The 17,400-nt window shown below is 42.8% G+C and overlaps 1 protein-coding gene across 1 annotated transcript in view; it reads left to right on the top strand.

The window, feature by feature from the left end:
- Window positions 1-17,400, top strand: part of MCF2 (MCF.2 cell line derived transforming sequence) — an 82,047-nt gene that overhangs the window by 62,544 nt on the left and 2,103 nt on the right. The window contains exons 20-26 of the mRNA XM_043974901.1: window positions 580-672; window positions 3,941-4,019; window positions 5,238-5,301; window positions 9,906-10,012; window positions 11,589-11,701; window positions 15,189-15,301; window positions 16,260-16,367. Coding sequence (XP_043830836.1) covers window positions 580-672; window positions 3,941-4,019; window positions 5,238-5,301; window positions 9,906-10,012; window positions 11,589-11,701; window positions 15,189-15,301; window positions 16,260-16,367 — 677 coding nt within the window. The remainder of the gene's footprint in view (window positions 1-579; window positions 673-3,940; window positions 4,020-5,237; window positions 5,302-9,905; window positions 10,013-11,588; window positions 11,702-15,188; window positions 15,302-16,259; window positions 16,368-17,400) is intronic.

The following is a 17,400-nucleotide window of genomic DNA, read 5'->3' as shown; positions in this document are numbered from 1 at the left end:
AGAGGGAGACATTGTACAGTTGGCCATTTGGATGGATTTTCCGGTTTGCTTACTCATTACTTGGAGATTGACTATATGGAACAAAGTTAAGTAAAACCAAATAAATGTGTCAGGTGACCAAGTAATGGCAAATAGCTGTCCTAAATCAATTTCTTGGATACATTTTCTTATTGAATTTAAAGGGCATTTTTACTTCTGTGTCTGATAAAAAAAAACATGAAAAAGACCATGTAGTTCATTTAAAACAGCACCCACTTAAAGATTTACACAGGACCAATTTAAAATGAATCACTTGGCTTGGATTTATAATGTTTGTTTTTTATCTCCTCTAGAACTAATAATCCATTTTCCAAATTACAATGAGTACTTAGAGTTGAGTGCTAATGTTTCACCGAAAGCATTTATATGTTCTTAACTACAATAGAATTTGTGGCTTGGTAATTCATAATTGCTGAGCTCAAAATGTTCATTTTGTAGGGAGCATGACATTTTCTATGTAGAATATGGTACTGTGTGTGGCCCTAGTTAAATTTCAGATTCGAAATAAAAGATTCACAAGAATCTGTCCTTGTTTTGCAGATGAGTGCCGTTGGAATCACTGAGAATGTGAAAGGAGATAACCGCAAATTTGAAATCTGGTACAGTGGGCGTGAAGAAGTTTACATTGTGCAGGTTAGCGACTTTCTAAGATCGCCTCTCCTGTCATGCCCTGCTTTCAGAAAACCGCTGTAAACAAGTCTCATAAATCATGGGACGTGTTTTCATCTCACAAAAGTTTTCACATCAGAGTTCCTTTCCCATAGAGTATTTAAAACATGATTCGATTTCCCCAAACATTTGATGTATACAGATTCCTCCTTGGAGCATATCCTCCATATAAATTGTGGTACAGTTGTAATGTTATAGAACTCTTACACAAGAGACCATAAAATGTTAAGGCAGGGAAGGAATCTTGGAGATCTTCAGATCCAACCCCTTTTGCAGATGGAGAAACCTAGAATCCTAGAAGGGAAGGGCCATGCCAAAGGTCCCACAGATCATGGGATAGGAGAATTATCTATTTAGAGTTGGAGGAGTCCTTCAAAGATGAGTTAGTATAACACCTCCATTTTCCCAGGTGTGGGAAAGTACTTGTTCTATGTACTCACATCATAGGATCATAGACTTAGAACTAGAAGAATCCATGTTGTTCTTGTTCAGTCATTTCAGACTCTTTGTGACCCCTTTGGGGGTTTGCTTGACAGGGATAACAGAGTGGTTTGCTATTGCTTCCTCCAGCTTATTTTACAGATGAGGAAACTGAGTGAGGCAACTTGACCAGGGTCACATAGCTAGTAAGTATCTGAGACCAGATTTGAATTCCTGAAGATGAATCTTCCTGATTCCCAGCTCTATCCACTGTGGGCCCTGGCTGCCCTGGAGGTAGGAAGGAGCCATACAAGTCTTCTATTCCAACCCTCTCATTTTAAAGATGAGGAAACAACTGAGAGAGGTTGTGATTTGGCCTAGGTAGTTAGTAATAGGACCAATATTAGAACTCTGGTCTCCTGACTTGGAGGCCCCTACACTGGGAATATCAGCTTTGGCAGGCTTCTAAGTAGCTGCTTTGTCATGTTAATTAAGTGCTTCAGGCAACTTCTAGAATGACAAGACGGTGACTTCTGTTTAGAGCCCCTTTTGTGGTCATTAGGCAGTACTTGACACAATTACAAAACCACTAAAGCTGTGGAACCCCAGATTTTGGCCTCTCCTTATCAGACACATGATTGGACCCCCAGCCAGGTGTGCCGTGAGCTCCCCTCAGCTCTCTTCTTTCAGGGAAGGAGAGGAGAAGGAAAGTCACTTCATTTGGGGGTTGCCATTTGAACCTAGATATTTGTCACCAACACTGTAACTAATGTTTGGGGGGGGGGAGGAAGAGAGGGCAAAACATGGGGCCACCTAGTGGAAGAATACATGTGATTTTGAGTTCCTTTGTTCGTTCGTTCTTTCTCTCTCTCTCTCTCTCTCTCTCTCTCTCTCTCTCTCTCTCTCTCTCTCTCCCTCCCTCCCTCCCTCCCTCCCTCCCTCCCTCCCTCTCTCCCTCCTTCTCCCCCTCCCTCCCTCTCCCCCTCTCCTCCTCTCCCCCTCCCTCCTTCCCTCCCTCCCTCCCTCCCTCCCTCCCTCCCTTCCTTCCTTCCTTCCTTCCTTCCTTCCTTCCTTCCTTCCTTCCTTCCTTCCTTCCTTCCTTCCTTCCTTCCTTCCTTCCTTCCTTCCTTCCTTCCTTCCTTCCTTCCTTCCCTCCCTCCCTCCCTCCCTCCCTCCTTTGTGCTCCAGGGCAGCTAGGGGGCACAGTGGATAGAGCTGGGAATCAGGAAGATTCTTCCTTTCATTCTTTTTTTAAACAGCAAACACAATTTTATACTGCTGTTATTGGTTTGGGGGCAGCTAGGTGGTGCAGTGTAAAAATGGGAGAACTGGAGTCAGGAAGACTCATCTTCATGAGTTCAAATCTGACTTCAGACACTTACTGTGTGGCCCTGGGCAAGCTACTTCACCCTGTTTGCTTCAGTTTCCTCATCTGTAAAATGAATTGGAAAAAGAAATAGCAAACCACTCCAGTATCTGTGCCAAGGAAACCCCAAACAGGGCCACAAAGAAAGATTTGGACATGACCGAGAAACAGCTGAAGAACAACATTTTTGGCTTAAACATTTTCTTCTCCTTTAGTGGAGTTATTGATAACTTTTTTTCTTTGTTTTTGTAGGGCAATGAGGGTTAAGTGACTTGCCCAGGGTCACACAGCTAGTTAAGTGTCAAGTGTCTGAGGCCGGATTTGAACCCAGGTGCTCCTGAATCCAGGGCCGGTGCTTTATCCACTGCGCCACCTAGCTGCCCCTATTGATAACTTTTAATAAATCCACTGCAGTGAATAGAGGCAACCTGGCACAGTGTCTAGAGTACTAGGTTTGGAGGCAGAAGATCTGGGTTCAAATCCTGCCTCTTGATCTTGACAAAGTCACTTTACTTCTCAGTGCCCTAGGCAACTCCATATATATTATTTCCAGTAGACTACAATGGGAAAAACCACTGGTTATGCAGTCAGACTCTGGGTTCAAACCCTGCCTAACTGCTTGTGTTTCCTTAGGCGAGTGACTTCACCTCCTTGGGCCTCAGTTTCCTCTTCTGTTATATGAATAGTTGGACTCAGTGACCCTCAGAGGTCCCTTTCAGTTCTAGATCTAGAAATTTATAGCTTTTAACCAATTAGTAGAATTTCTCCCCCAAATGCCCTGAATGAAGTCTTGTCAACCACAAAACAAAATGTTTTTGTTTTTGTTTTTGTTTTGTTTTTCTTAAGAGACAATTAGGTGACAGAGTGGACAGTGTGCTGGACCTGGAATCAGGAAGACCTGAGTTCAAATTTGTCCTTAAATACTGTATGACCCTGGGCAAGTCAGTTCCCCTCTGTCTGCCTCAGTTTCCTCAACTAAAAAATGGGGATAATAGCACCTCCCTCCCAGAGTTGTGAGGATCTGATGAGATGTTTGTATGTGTTTAGCACGGTGTCTGGCACATAGTAGGCACTTAATAAATGCTTGCTTGTTTCTTTTTTCTTCTTTTAAAATTAAAAGTAAGCTATTTAGAGATTACTGAAAGATTCTTTCCTATGTAACACACACACACACACAAACACACAAACACTGAAAGCCTTTATTTTGCATTGGTTTGGGGTATTATACCCCCATTTCAAGGACACCTTGAAAATGATTAGGTGATCTCTACTGAAGGTGGTAGTGATTAATGCCCAGGCTCAACTGTTCAGTTACAGTAACTTTAAATACATAACTTGGGCTTTCCTAGAGAATGTTCCCCTTTGGCTACCTCTCATTTTCCTTTGTTCTATCACTCTAAACCTGGATTCCAGGAAGTCACTGACTGTCATCTTATTCCTTTTTAGGCCCAGACCATGGAATCAAAGGTAGCCTGGTTGGGCGAAATAAGGAAAATTTTGATTAAGCAACAAGAACTTATCAAAGGTAATGTTGGCACTAAGAACTGGCTTGGGGCTGGGTGGAGGAGGGAGTGGGGTTCCCCTCCTGCTTGATTGGACTTCTTTGTGTTGGCAGCTTGGTCTTGAGCCCTACAGGTTTCAGGAACATCACTTAGGTAGTCTTAGCAGAAACAGGATTTGAACTCAAGTCCTCTGATACCCAATCTGACCCTCATAGATAACAGCCAGTTAGGTTTTCTATTGATGCTTCTGTGAGCAGGGCTTTAGGAGATCTTCTCTCATCTGTGTCCTTTTTTCCCATAGCTTATCTTGTGAAGGTTTGCTTTGACAGCTGGTCAGTTTCATGGAATTTCATTATACTGATGGTTTTAGCCTCAATTTAATTTTCTGACTGGAAATTCTTGATAACTCATCACCTTGTGAGCAATCTATTGGTGATGAGCTTCTCTATATTTCATAGGATTACAGATTTTGAACTAAAAGAGACCATAGAGAACATCAGGTCCAGTACTTTCATTTTATAGGTGAAGAAACTGAGGTCCCCAGAGATGAAGTGACTTGCCTAAAAGTCACAGTAAGTGACAGAATGAGGTACCAAATGTGGGTCCTCCTCAGGTAGCAGCCACACAGCCTTTTACCAGGGTCACACTCAAGCCCTCTTCAGTTTGAGAGGACCTACTATGTGCCATGCACTTGTTCTAGTCTTTAGTAATACAAAGACCAAAGTGAGTCAGCCCTTGCCCTCAAGGTGCTTACCTTCTAATCCCTGGGAGAGAAAAAACACAGACAGGAATGGGCAGGGATAGGAATTTTGGTCTGGGGAGGCACTGGGATGTTGAGTGGGGTCAGTGGGCAGTGGATTGCCATACCTTTTACAGAAGCAATGGTAGTATTTGTTCCATTACTGCTTCCAAAAGCAAGAAGTGGGAAGTAACCCAGGACTAAATGAGGAGTGTTCCCTCATGCAGCTGCAGGTCCGATGGCAAGATGTCAGGGTGCTGGTAAGTGATATATGGTCTGGAGCTGTTTAGATGGTTAGAAAATACTATTTTTTGTTGGGGAGTAGCATAGTTTAAACCTGTCATGATCTTGTATTTGTTCTTCTCAGTCAGTCAGAATTAGTGTGGTTTTAGCCAGTGGTAATGATTTTTGTCTAAATCATAGCTAATCCTTGAACAAAATAGGGAATGGCAGTCTTTCCGTGGTCATTGTTAACCCCTGGAATTCTGGGTTCTGTTTGCAGTTGAGAAGCAGCAGCAGAACCAGGCTGTGGACCCAATTCCAATTGTTCCTCAGCTGACTGATGGGTAAGTAATTTTGGGGCTACTGCTGCCCTTTCCCTAGTGTATCTTGTCTGAAATGAAGAAACAGAGACATGGAACCATCTTTGTCCTTCAATACACCCCTGCAGCCCAACCCAGCAGGCACTCATCAAAGGCAAAACATGCATCAATTTCCTCATTCTGTGCTTGAGTATGGGGCCAGATGGCGTCCAACAGTTATGGCAATTGGACACGAGGCAATGGGCTGGATTTATTTGCATATGCAAATTGTTGCAGAATGTCTTGGTGGTGGGGGTTTTGCTGCTGCAGGGTAATAACTCTTGGGGAGGCTCCCGGAAGTGATGGCTGCTATCATGTCCTTTGCAAAGCCTCCTTAGGACTCAGCTAGCTGATTTTCAGAAGAGTTCTATAAATTGAGAGAGAATTCTGCTTTGGAATATGGCAGACTAGACAGAGGACTGAGAGCTTTTTTCTGAGGTTCCACTTTCCTCTACCACCTCTTAGCAATCTGACCTCTCTCTACCACTTCCAGCTATTAGGTGGGGATGGAATTTTAGAAAGTCTGCTCTGATTTGTGGGACAGTAATTCATAGTTAAGAAAGGGCTGAGGGCATGGTTGCCCCTGGATATGGCAACAACAGGGACACAGATTACTTTCTTTTTTCCCCATTTATTTAGAATTTTATTTTTTCCCCAAATTACATGTAAAAACAAATTTTAACATCGATCTTTAAAACTTTGTGTTACAAATTCTCTTCCTCCCTCCCTCGCCATCCCCCCTTAAGAACTCAAGCAATTCAATATAAGTTATACATGAGAAGTCGCGCAAAACATTTCCACATTAGTCAGGTTGTGAAAGAAAATAGACAAAAATACTTTAGAAAAAGGAACTAAAAATTATGCTTCAATTATATTCAGACACAATCAGTTCTTTCTCTGGAGATGGATTGCATTTTTCATAAGTCCTTCAGAGTTGTCTTGGATGATTGTATTGCCAAAAATAACTAAGTCATTCACAGCAGATCGTCTTACAATATTGCTGTTATTTTGTATACTTTACATTTCACTTTGCATCAGCTTGTGTAAGTCTTTCCAGGTTTTTCTGAGAGCATCCTGCTCATCATTTCTTATAGCACAATTCCATCATAATCTCATCCCACAATTTGTTCAGCCATTCCCCAATTGATGGGCATTTCCTGACAAAGATGTACATTTTTGTGGGGCAATGGGGGTTAAGTGACTTGCCCAGGGTCACACAGCTAGTAAGTGTCAAGTGTCTAAGGTCGGATTTGAACTCAGGTCCTCCTGAATCCAGGGACGGTGCTTTATCCACTGTGCCACCTGGCTGCCCCCATAGATGTACTTTCTAGCCCAGTAACTGTGCTTGCCTTACTTTCCTCACTTGGGGCTAGTGAGCACAGAGCTCTTTGCACACATCACACATTTCTAGCTAAGTCTCTTGGTCCCCATCAGTGTATACTGGCCAATCTAATACTACTACTTCTGAGTTTTCTAAATTCTTTTGCCTTGACACTTGGACAAGATATTGAGATGTAGTATATGGTGCATCCAGGAGACTATGAGATTATAGGATCTAGAACATTTCTTTGAAGGTTATAAGTTCATAAATGAAGAGCTGCATGTAATCACAGACACTTCCTAGCTCCACCCTCTCATTTTCAGAGAATGAAATGGAAAATGCACAAGGAAAAGGATATGAATCCAGGTCCTTGGTCTGTGAATCCAATACTTTTTCCCCGATGCTACAAGATATTTCCATTCTTTGTTCTGAGTCACAGTGAGGGTATCTCCCTTTAAGTCTGGACTTGGCTGAAAATGTGGTTTGAGAACGAGAGAGTCATGTGTAGCAATCAGGGATAAAGGTTGGGGGGCACACAATTTTTACTAGTTAGACTTCTGCTCAAGAGTTAATAGTGATCTCAGGTCCTCCAAGATTCCAAGTAAGCTGACTTGATCCTGGAGCTAGGTCCATGATTAATGAGCTCGGTCAGCTACTACATGTACTTGGGGAAAGTCTCTTGTTTTCTCTGGACCTCAGTATCTTCCTCTGTAAAATGAGGGGCAGCTAGATGGTGCAGTGGATAGAGCACTGACCCTGGAGTCAAGAGGACCTGAGTTGCAATCTCACCTCAGACTAGCTGTGTGAGCCTAGACAAGTCACTTAACCCTAATTACCTTAAACATCTGGGGCCATCTCCAGTAATCCTGATGTATATCTTGTCACTGGATGCAGATGACTCTGGAGGAGAGAGTGAGGCTGGTGTCCTTACACAGCCCTCCCTTACTTAAATCCAATTCATTGCAAGTCACCTCCCGATGTCATTGTCCTCCCCAAGAATGAAGGACCAACAACAACAACAACAACAATAGCTATAAAATGAGATGTTTAGACTAGATGATCCCAACTCTGATCCTTTGTTCACTGACTGGGAGAGAAATCTTGACCCTTCCTTAAACCAGTCTTATGGCAGAGCTGGAAAGACCTGGTTAATGAGGGGAAAGGGAAAGGCAGCAGTGGTCTAAGTGGTTTAGATACATCCAACACAAGGTTGGGAGGGAACGTGTCTGATGGAGGCTCAAACACCCTTGCTCTGCTGCTACTGTGATCATGTATCCCTTGAGGGCCATGACTATGTATGAGACTTACTCCCTCCCCAACCCCCAAGACCTAGAGTAGCCCTGTACAAAGAGACACATCATGAGTTGAGTCCATCTCAGCAGGGGTGAGGCACGTACACATTGCTATTTTCCCCAGTTTTGGTTCTCCCCATACCTTTGGACAGGGCCAAGGTTGGAGTTTTGAGGACGAATGCTGGCTAACAGGATGCAGAATACACTTGAACCCACTACTCCCTGCTAACCCCACTGAACGTCCCAAAGTGTCCTCAGTCTTCTCTCAGTTCCCATACCCTCCTCAGCATTCTGGATGCAACTCCCAGCCTCAGGCTTCCTCTAACCCTCTGAGATTCTTTAAACTTCTCTTCCTCTGCTGCCTCACCCAGAGTTTCTGACCTGACAATACAGCAGCACCCTTGTGGCTTTTTCTTCTAAGAAGATTTGAGTACGATTCAGCAAGAGTTAAACCTTTTGAAATCCTGGCCTGGATATTTCTAAGCTATTGTTTTTAGAAATTCCTGCTCCAGCATCCATAGGTGCCACAGATCGACAGCACCAAGCATTGCTCCACCCTGGTTTGCACGGGGCCTTTCAGAGGTCACCAAAGCTAGAGGAGCCTCGGCTGATTCCTCCTCAGAGCCTTGCCAGGGTTACACAGGAGGTCTTCATCCTCCTGGGCACTCAGTACTTTTCAATACTGAGGCTTTGACCAAAAGTAATAGGATTAAAGGCTGCTAGGTTTGATGCAGTAATTGACTTCTTAACAGTTGGTGAAAAACCAACTCGAATTCTTTTAAGGTTCAAGCTTCATTTATATGCACACCTTACTTAATTCATTAAAGCTAAATGTCTGCACAGCAACAAGGATTTTCCACAATATCCTTGCCTGAGGAGCTAGGCTTTTTCTTGCATATTAATGTGAAGCCTGCTGGTTTCTAACCTGTGGTTTGATGTATAGCAGCCTCCTGGATACAAATGTACCAACTCAGATTACTAGGATCAGAAGGGACCTGGGGCTGGTCTGGTCTCCCTTCTACTTGAGCAAGCCACCCTCCAACACATACCTGATAAGCGGAGCCATAACAGGGATTTTCTATTACTGGGGCAAATACTTTGAAGCCTGTCTGGGCCAAGCAGTGCAAAGTACCCCTCACTAAGACCCCAGGGCATTGATACAAGGCCATTACCGGGGAGGCTGTCAGGGGAGAGGAAAAGTCAGCCCAAACCACCTTCAGACAGCTTCAGGTTTTAAATGCTTTTTCTTCATTTCATGAGGAGTTGGGACCAAACTCTCTTCATTCTAATCTAGCTCCTTCAACGTTTGCTTCAAGATTTGTAGTGGAGGGGAACTCAGGCAGTGTGGAGAATGGAGAATACACCTTTGAGAGGCTTAAGAGGGGCTTATAATGACCCAGCCCTCACAGGCTTCTGGAATAAAAATATTTTTTTCCATTATGATAATGGCATAAACATAGCCTGTTTAACAAGAAAACAAAAGCTTCTCTGAATTGTTCACTAAATAGATTCATTTCAAGTGGAGCTGAATCGACTAGTTTGTCGCTTCTATAGAGGCAGCATAATCAAGAAGTTTAAAATATGCTTAGTTTTTTTTCAGCAGAAGACTCGAGGGTGCCAAAATTTAATTCAAGTTGATATGTCATCCTTAACTAAAAGAGTGCCAAGAATTGAAATAAATTCCAACTAAAATCCAAATCGGAAACACTAGCTTCAATCAAATGGATTTCTAACACCATTCTCATCCAGTAATATCCAAGTAGATATACATCAGGGTTGTTAAACCCCTGTTGCTTTCCAAAGGGCCTTATAGCTTTTAAGTCTCTTGAGATCAGGGACTATTTTGTTTGTTTCTTTGTTTCTCATATCCTTAGAACCTAGAAGAGTGCTTCCTTCATGTGTAAGATGTGCTTCACAAACGTTTGTTGATTTGAATTTCTAATTGATTGATCACTTTCACTTGGCAAATATTTCAGAATACAGCAGCAAGTCTCTGTAAGCTCTGAAGAAAACGAATCTGATCGCACGAGCCCCGTGACATTGGACAATTTGGTTCTGTCTCCTCAGACTAAAACAAGCAAAAGTATGTGTAAGCCTCATCTCATTCATTCACAGAGACAAGTCAGGTCTGGGCAGATCTGACTCTCCAGGTGTTTTTCTGGAGAATTGCTCTACTTTTCAAAGACCATAATGTTTATGATGTGCACTGAGCTCATCGGTGACTGTCAGGGCTACAGTGCCAGCTGATAATGTATAGAAAGATCTGGTAGCAAAGTGTGAAGAATATTTACGAGCTCACAAAGTTTTCTCTTACTGCCCTCCTCTTCCCCTTAAACTGAATGGGCCCTTTTCCTTCTGGTCTGCGAGAAACTAGATAAGTCTGCATAGCTGATAGAAAAGTTCATAAAGAGGAATGAAAGGCACTATGGAGGATGTTTATCCATGAAGATAATTTTTCATCAGAGCATAAATAAACTATATAAAAACTTTTTAAAAAGTTCATAAAGTCTCATTTGGACTAATAGGGAGAGGGGGGGTGTCAGTGTGAATTAGTGGAAAGACTCAGTTATGCAATGAATTGGTTTCAAAAAAGGCAGTTAAATGATTTTTCCTTAGAATCTAACAGAATCTCAAAGTTTGAAGGAGCCTCAGAGGCCATGACTAGACAAGAATCCTCTCACAGAATCTCTGATGAGTGGTTATCCAGTTTTTGTTTAAGACTTCTTATGAAAGAGAACTCACGCCTCTTTCCAGAGCAATAGTCCAATGGACTTTTGGTTAGCTAGCATCATTAGATTGTTTTTACTGTCTTCAAGCCAAAATTTGCCTAATTTTGCAGCTTCTCCCCATTCATTCTAGTTCTGTCTTTTGAGGCCAAGACCAAGTCCAATCGCTCTTCTTTATGATGACCCTTCAGAGAGGGCTGGAGGTCATGCCATCAGTGTCAGAGTTGAAAGGATCCCAGAGGCATTGTAGCCCAATTGAAAGTTGAATAAAAGACCCCTCTGCAGACTGTCCCTGACCAGTGGCCATCTAGCCTCTCCTTAGAGACTTTCAGTGAGGGACAATCTAGTATTTCCCGAGGCAGCCCAATTCCACTTTAGACTAGCTCTCATTGTCAGAAAGTTTTCCCTGCCATCCAGCCTGGATATGCCTCTCTGTGACTTCCCCCCGTAGTCCCTGGTTCTGCACTCTGCTGAGCTGAACAAGACTAATCTCTGTTCCATGTACTAGCCCTCTAAGCAATTGAAAATAACTCTCATGTCTTCAAGCTTCTATTTATGGTGACTGAGCCCAGGTAACATTTTCTCCCACAAAGATATCCGGCTCCGTCTGCTTTAATGAATGGAAAAGAATCATTTTCCGTTGGTCATTCATTGTCTGTAGGCAATCTTGTGCCATCTAAAGTGCTACAAAATGTCATGCCCCCTTAAGGAGGTGCAACTTCATTCTATAAAATCCCCTTTAAACCCTGGCTTCTCTTCTAGAAGTTAGTTGCACCTTTAATCACTCTGGCCAAATTTGAGGCTTTGGCACAAAGAGGTCCTCATCTTGGACCAAGAAAGCTTCTTAGCTCAGTGCTGGTACATAAGGTGTCAATTCAGGACAGAAGGAAAGACTGAAGCCAGAAGCTTCAGCTTTCTGCATTTCTCTTTCAGGTTCCTCAAGGACATCACTGACCGTGGAACTTGGTGAAAGCCTGGAAGAATGGGTTAACAGTGGCTTCCTGTTGGCTTGTTCAGACACAGAGGAGGAAGATGGGAGCCAATTGGTTAGTGATGATACATTGAAATAAAAGGTGTTGAGGCCATATTAAGTGAGAAAAGGGGACCAGCCCTGGTGGGTGGTTTCTCTATATCACTGAGATCATGAGGTGTACCCCATGCAGAAAGAATGTGAAGCCGATTGTACTGTTAACTGCATGGAAGTGCCCCTCACTTTTATGTGATCCCAATTTGTCTACATATAGAGAACTCCTCCTGAAGCTGACCAGATAAATGTCCTAGAACTTCAGGTCTGTTCACTGAGTATACTATCCCAGGTCACTTGGAATTGGCCAGTTGTTATCATTTGGTAAGTTTTGCGGCTCTTTTCTAGCTAGACAAAGGGAGGTAGAATCTGAGACCAAGTGAAATCTATGTAAGCTTTACAAATAATTGCCTTTTGTCTTATCAGTAGATCAAAGCCACTACTGGGACTCCCAAGTGTTGGCTCTAAAAGAAATCAATAAATGTTTTATCATGTTCAACCACAATAAAAAAATACACAGGGTATGAATGGGGTGGATGTAACAAGGTCCTTCCTCAGATAAATGTTCTAAGGAAGGATTTAGATAAGCTGAACATCCCAAATTCCCAACCATTAGAACTGCATTATGTCCTAACATGCAGTCAGTCCAGGGCTCATTTCCTTCCATCACACTGTCTACAATGCTCTGCCCCCAAATCTCTGCCTTTGAAATCCCTTCCTTCAAGACTTGGCTCACTTGCCATTCCTCCCAGCATCTGAGCTATGTAGAGGATAAGAATGGTTATTATATTTGGCATTTCTGTTATCTCATTTGGGCTTTATACTTTGTACAACCCTGCCTCCCTTACACCCAATTCACTCCAAGTCATGACATCACCTTCCTCATATCACAGTCCTCTTTAAAAATGAAGGACAAACAACAACAATCCAGGTAGGGTTGGTGCTATTTCCCTTATTTTAGAGATCAAGAAACTGATACTTGAAAAAGTGATGTGACCTGCCTAGGGCCTTGCAGCTCACAAGGATCAGAGATAGTATCAGATCTCAAAACTGCCTGACTTGAGTGCCAGCACATTAGCCACTTTGTAACACTGCCTATCTGAGATGGTTTCCAATGCTCCTTCCAGCTTAAAGCATTGGCCCAAATAAACATTTTCTACAACAAGACAGCAAACATCTAGAGGCTGTCACCCTGGTAGGATATATCCAAGGCTGATCATTAATGGGCCATTGGCGTGGAATTAGGGCTGTTATGAGACAGGTGTAACCCTAACCTTCTGCGGTCAGCAGTATGGAGAACAGTTACCATTCCTTCATTTTACTGTATGTTCATTGTATGGCTACCATGTGCCATTTTATCCTTGGAATATAAGCTCTTAGCGGGCAAACACTGTTTCATTTTGATCTTTTTATCCTCAGGACCTAGCACTGTACATGGCACATAGTAGGTGCTTCATAAATGTTAGTGGATTGTGCACTGGGGATGCAAAGACCCAAAATGAAGCAATACTTGTCTCCAGGGAGCTTACATTCTCCTGGGGAGATGGAGCTTGTACATAAATCTGTAAGTACAAATCAACCTATACCCTCGTGTGCAGGTCGGTACTTGAACTGAGCCTCGGAGGGAGTTAAGGATGGCAAGAGGAGATGGGAAGGGAAGGCATTCCAGACTTGGGTCAGGGCGAAAGAGTAGGGACAATGCAAGGAAAAACCCTTTCCAGAGACAGAATATTGGGCCAGATGGCCCACGGGGCCAACCTAGTGTGAAACTTTTTAGGCCGAAGGAAAGGGGACCTTTCTCTTAAACTTGGGGATGTATTATAAATCCACCCATGTCTTTCTATTTGGGGTTTTCAGCCCCACATCCTTCCAAAGGCTTTCTTGATCCAAAGTAACATTGAAAAGAATCAGTATTTTGTAAGCCAACACCAAGTGACTAGGGTAGGAGGGGGGGTATGAAGCTCAAATGTACACAGAGCATCACAGGGAAATGGGTCATAGATAATCAACTCATGGAGAAGTCAGAATTGACAAGTCTTTTTAACTTCGGCATTGTCCCAGCTGCAGTGTCTGCAAGGGAAACAAATATCTCATGATTGATGAACGCTTTATGGCAAGTCATCAATCCTAATGTAGAATATTGCAAAATGTAAGACATACTTTTCCCTAAAAAAGAATTGTCAGTAGCAGTTTGTTAGAACACAAGCAAGAGAATGCTTTCCTTCTCTTTATCCTTTCTTGCTTACAAATGGGGGATTCAGAAGCCCCTGCTGTGAACTCCTATTGATCTGTGCAAAGGTTTTCTGTCCAGTTGGGGTGATCTGTGGCCACCGTCTGGGTCCACTCTCCCTCTGCAGTATATTCCCTCCTGATTACATGCCTTGTAATCACTGGCTAGGCATAAGAAACTGCTAAACCTGGTTCCCAAAGGTTGTGACACTGCAAAAATGGCAAGATGATGCATTTCAAAGGTAAAATCGAACTGACTTTGGGGATTACATGTCTTTCTGAGCTCTCCGTGCCACTGCTCCAAGCACTGGCAGTGGCCAGTGAAGAGCTGGCACTGTTGACCCCGGCCTGGGTGCCAAGCTTGTGTGTAGAGGTTCTGCCATTGTGCCTTGGTCTCATAGGTGCCTTACTTTGGTGCAACCTCTATGCGAATTAACCCTTAGCTCTCTCCTTCGTGCTGCTGAGTCTGTCTGGAAAACCTATTTCTCAAGAGATTTACAGCCCTAATCTTGTTGTGGACAGTGTTTTTCAGTCTCATTTCTGTGGATATGCAGATCATTGACTGAGAGATTCTTGTTTTTTTCTGTATTTGAATTTTTGGGTTGTACTTTGAAGTGATCGCTGTGTCCAATGGCTTCTGCTGAGTGAATTCTCATGCCAGTGTGCTTCTGCCCTTGCAAATCATGCTTTGTTTCTGTTCCTTGTCTACTCTTGAGCTCAGTACAGTCAGTGTGCCTTGGGGTGTTTGCTATGTGGATGGGTTCATTTTGAAATCACATCAATGAACAGCTAAGTTTGAGCAAGGAATGCTACTGTGCTTTTGGAAGCTTTCAACGGGACCCTCTCATTTAAGCTTGTGTAGTAGAGGGCAAAGCCCACGAGTCCCGTTGGTTCGTAAATTTATTGTCCACAGTCGTTGCCTTTCATATGTGCCAAAAGGATTTTTTCATGAGATCAGTTTACCAGTACAGTATTTTAAAATAAAAAAATGAAAATGTTTCCAAGGTTTATTCTTAGAAATGATGTAATTCTGAATTTAGTTGTTCTATTATTTTCTGTTTCTGACTAAAGGAGAATTGCTATTCCAATAAAATGTATTCTTTATGCTAAGCCTTTCTCCTTTCTGCTTTGTGACCATCAATATCTCTACCTTTATTCCTGCCAACCTAATACTTCCCACTCCAGCTTCTCCCTGCTACTTATGTCTCAGAGAATGTAATTGTGCCAGGTGATGGCCACAGAGCTTGTCCGTAACACACTTTCTCCAAACAACTTTCCAGTCTCCAAGAATGTATAAAGCCCTTAGAGAATGTGAGAAGAAAGAATCGGATGATCAGCTGGTTAAAAATGGGGATGCCTGTTCACTCCTACATGAGGATGGTGAGGCAGAAGGGTAGGTGTCATGCCTGAAATGCCTTTCCTTCCCTCTTGCTAGGGGACATTGGTACAAAATCACCCTTTTTGCTTACGCTAGACCTTTGTCAACCTTTCTTTGGTGCCTCCCATGCTAAGAAGCAGAGGAGTCATGTTTCTTATCAGGGAGGGGATTCATTTTCCCTGTGTGAGCACATGCCTGGTATTGAGAGTGACCTCTCCCAGCAGTTGAAAAAGAGTGTGCTTGGCAGAGACCCGGGTAAAGTGCTTTGAGATCCCGCAATGAGCCCTTGTCCCCTCGTTGGTTTCCTTGCTCTGTACGGCTGTGTTGGCTGAGGCTTCTGGGCTGACGAATAGCTGTGGTACATTGCATTGATTCACTTTAAGTCCTGCTTGGCACTTCTCCCAATAAGCCACCACTCCCCTGCTATCAGCTTTGAATATTGACTTAGTGCAGACATCCTGTCTGCTCGCCTCAGCTGGACTTTATGTTGTACTCATTACCAAGGTATTTTGGTCAAGGACCTTGTTTTAGCATAAAAGAATACGAGATGAGCAGGATACCATGGCCTGCTGACAAAGTCTAGCATTTTGTAATTTTGATGAATTTTCAGAAGGGGAGCCCTATGAACCTTTCACACTTTGAGACAAAATTCTGATGCTTTTGCACAGTCCCATGGACATTTGGTCTTGATGGAGTCATTCATTTGGACTGGAGTCCTCTCTTGACTAGGTGCTCTTTCCCTAAGAGACCATGAACTAGTCTAGAAAGTAATAAAGGACAATTACAAATCGCCATTATAGATCCAAGTATTTCCTCTGCCAAAGGTCATCTTGCCACTGAGCATATACTCAGTGAAGCCTTGAAAACGGTCCAGGTTGCTGGGTGAACATTTTATACTGCCATAGTCCATGTTTAGGTTCTTAATTAGCACACACTTGCTTTTGTTGGCCATTAATTCATTTATTATTTAAAGGTCGATGAAAAATCCAAATGGAAGAAAAGAAGGTGTGATTCCGGGGGAGAGTTCACAGAGTGTAATCTGGGACAGTAGGGTTCGGAAGGCCAAAGTTGAAGGTATTATGTGAGTTAATCTGTTAGCTGCTTTTAAGGCCAGATCATAGATGTAACTAACTGAGTTACGTCTATGTCATACTGCATGCCAATTAGGCTTACAGGAGGGACAGCTTGGCCCTTAGAAGTATATGTGCGAATGTGTGAGTTGGGTTGGGGGATTGGGGATTGGGAGCTTCTGTTTTCTTTGATAGCTTTAATATTAGATTTTTCATTTTCTTTTTGAAAGCTAAACTTCTCCCCCCACCCCTTCTCCAAAGCTGCTATGGTTGAGAGAGCCTTTGAAACAGAAGACATTTTTTCTTGTTGAGGGAACCTTCAAGAAAGAGCTGGTAGATATTTTAGATGTGGCCTGACCCTCTGAGCATCTCATGCCTATAAATGTTTCTCTTCTGTCCTGGGAAGTACCAGGAGTGCTATTTTCTTATATTATTCAATGCCACTCCCACTGCCCTGCTGAAGTCATAGTAGTGGAATGCATATTTTTTAAATTTATGGAATACATATATTTATCTAATTTGTGGCCTCTGTAGAAAAGCAGAGTAAACCAGAGAAACTCAGAATTTGGATTCCAGAGATCTGGATTCAAATTCTTGTTCTACCACTTACTACCTAAGTCAGTTCAGACAAATCATTTGGCCTCTGTGGACCTCAGTTACTTCATATGTAAGATGGGGGCAGCAGTGGGCTTTGAGGTCCCTTCTAAGTAAATCTATGAGTCTGAATTTATCCAGCTAAACTTAATGATCTGACCAGGGTTTTCCTACAGACATGTATGTGTGTGTATATATGTATACACACACAAACACACACACACACACACACACACACACATATATATATATGTATATGTATATGTATATTCCTCCAAGACATAAACATTTTATTCTACAAACCAATTCACTTGTAAAACTTCCCTGGCACAAGTCATATATTGTCTATTCAAAGGCACCACTGGAAGAAATAAGCATTTTTCCTTGTAATTGAGAGCCTTCCCCTGCCCCCTCGACCTTACTCTCCTTCATCCACAGCCTGTAGGGCAA

This window comes from Dromiciops gliroides, chromosome X, assembly GCF_019393635.1.
Source record: "Dromiciops gliroides isolate mDroGli1 chromosome X, mDroGli1.pri, whole genome shotgun sequence".
NCBI classification, from domain to species: Eukaryota; Metazoa; Chordata; class Mammalia; order Microbiotheria; family Microbiotheriidae; genus Dromiciops; species Dromiciops gliroides.
Note: the sequence above shows the minus strand (reverse complement) of the source record. Positions and strands in the feature narration are given on the sequence as shown.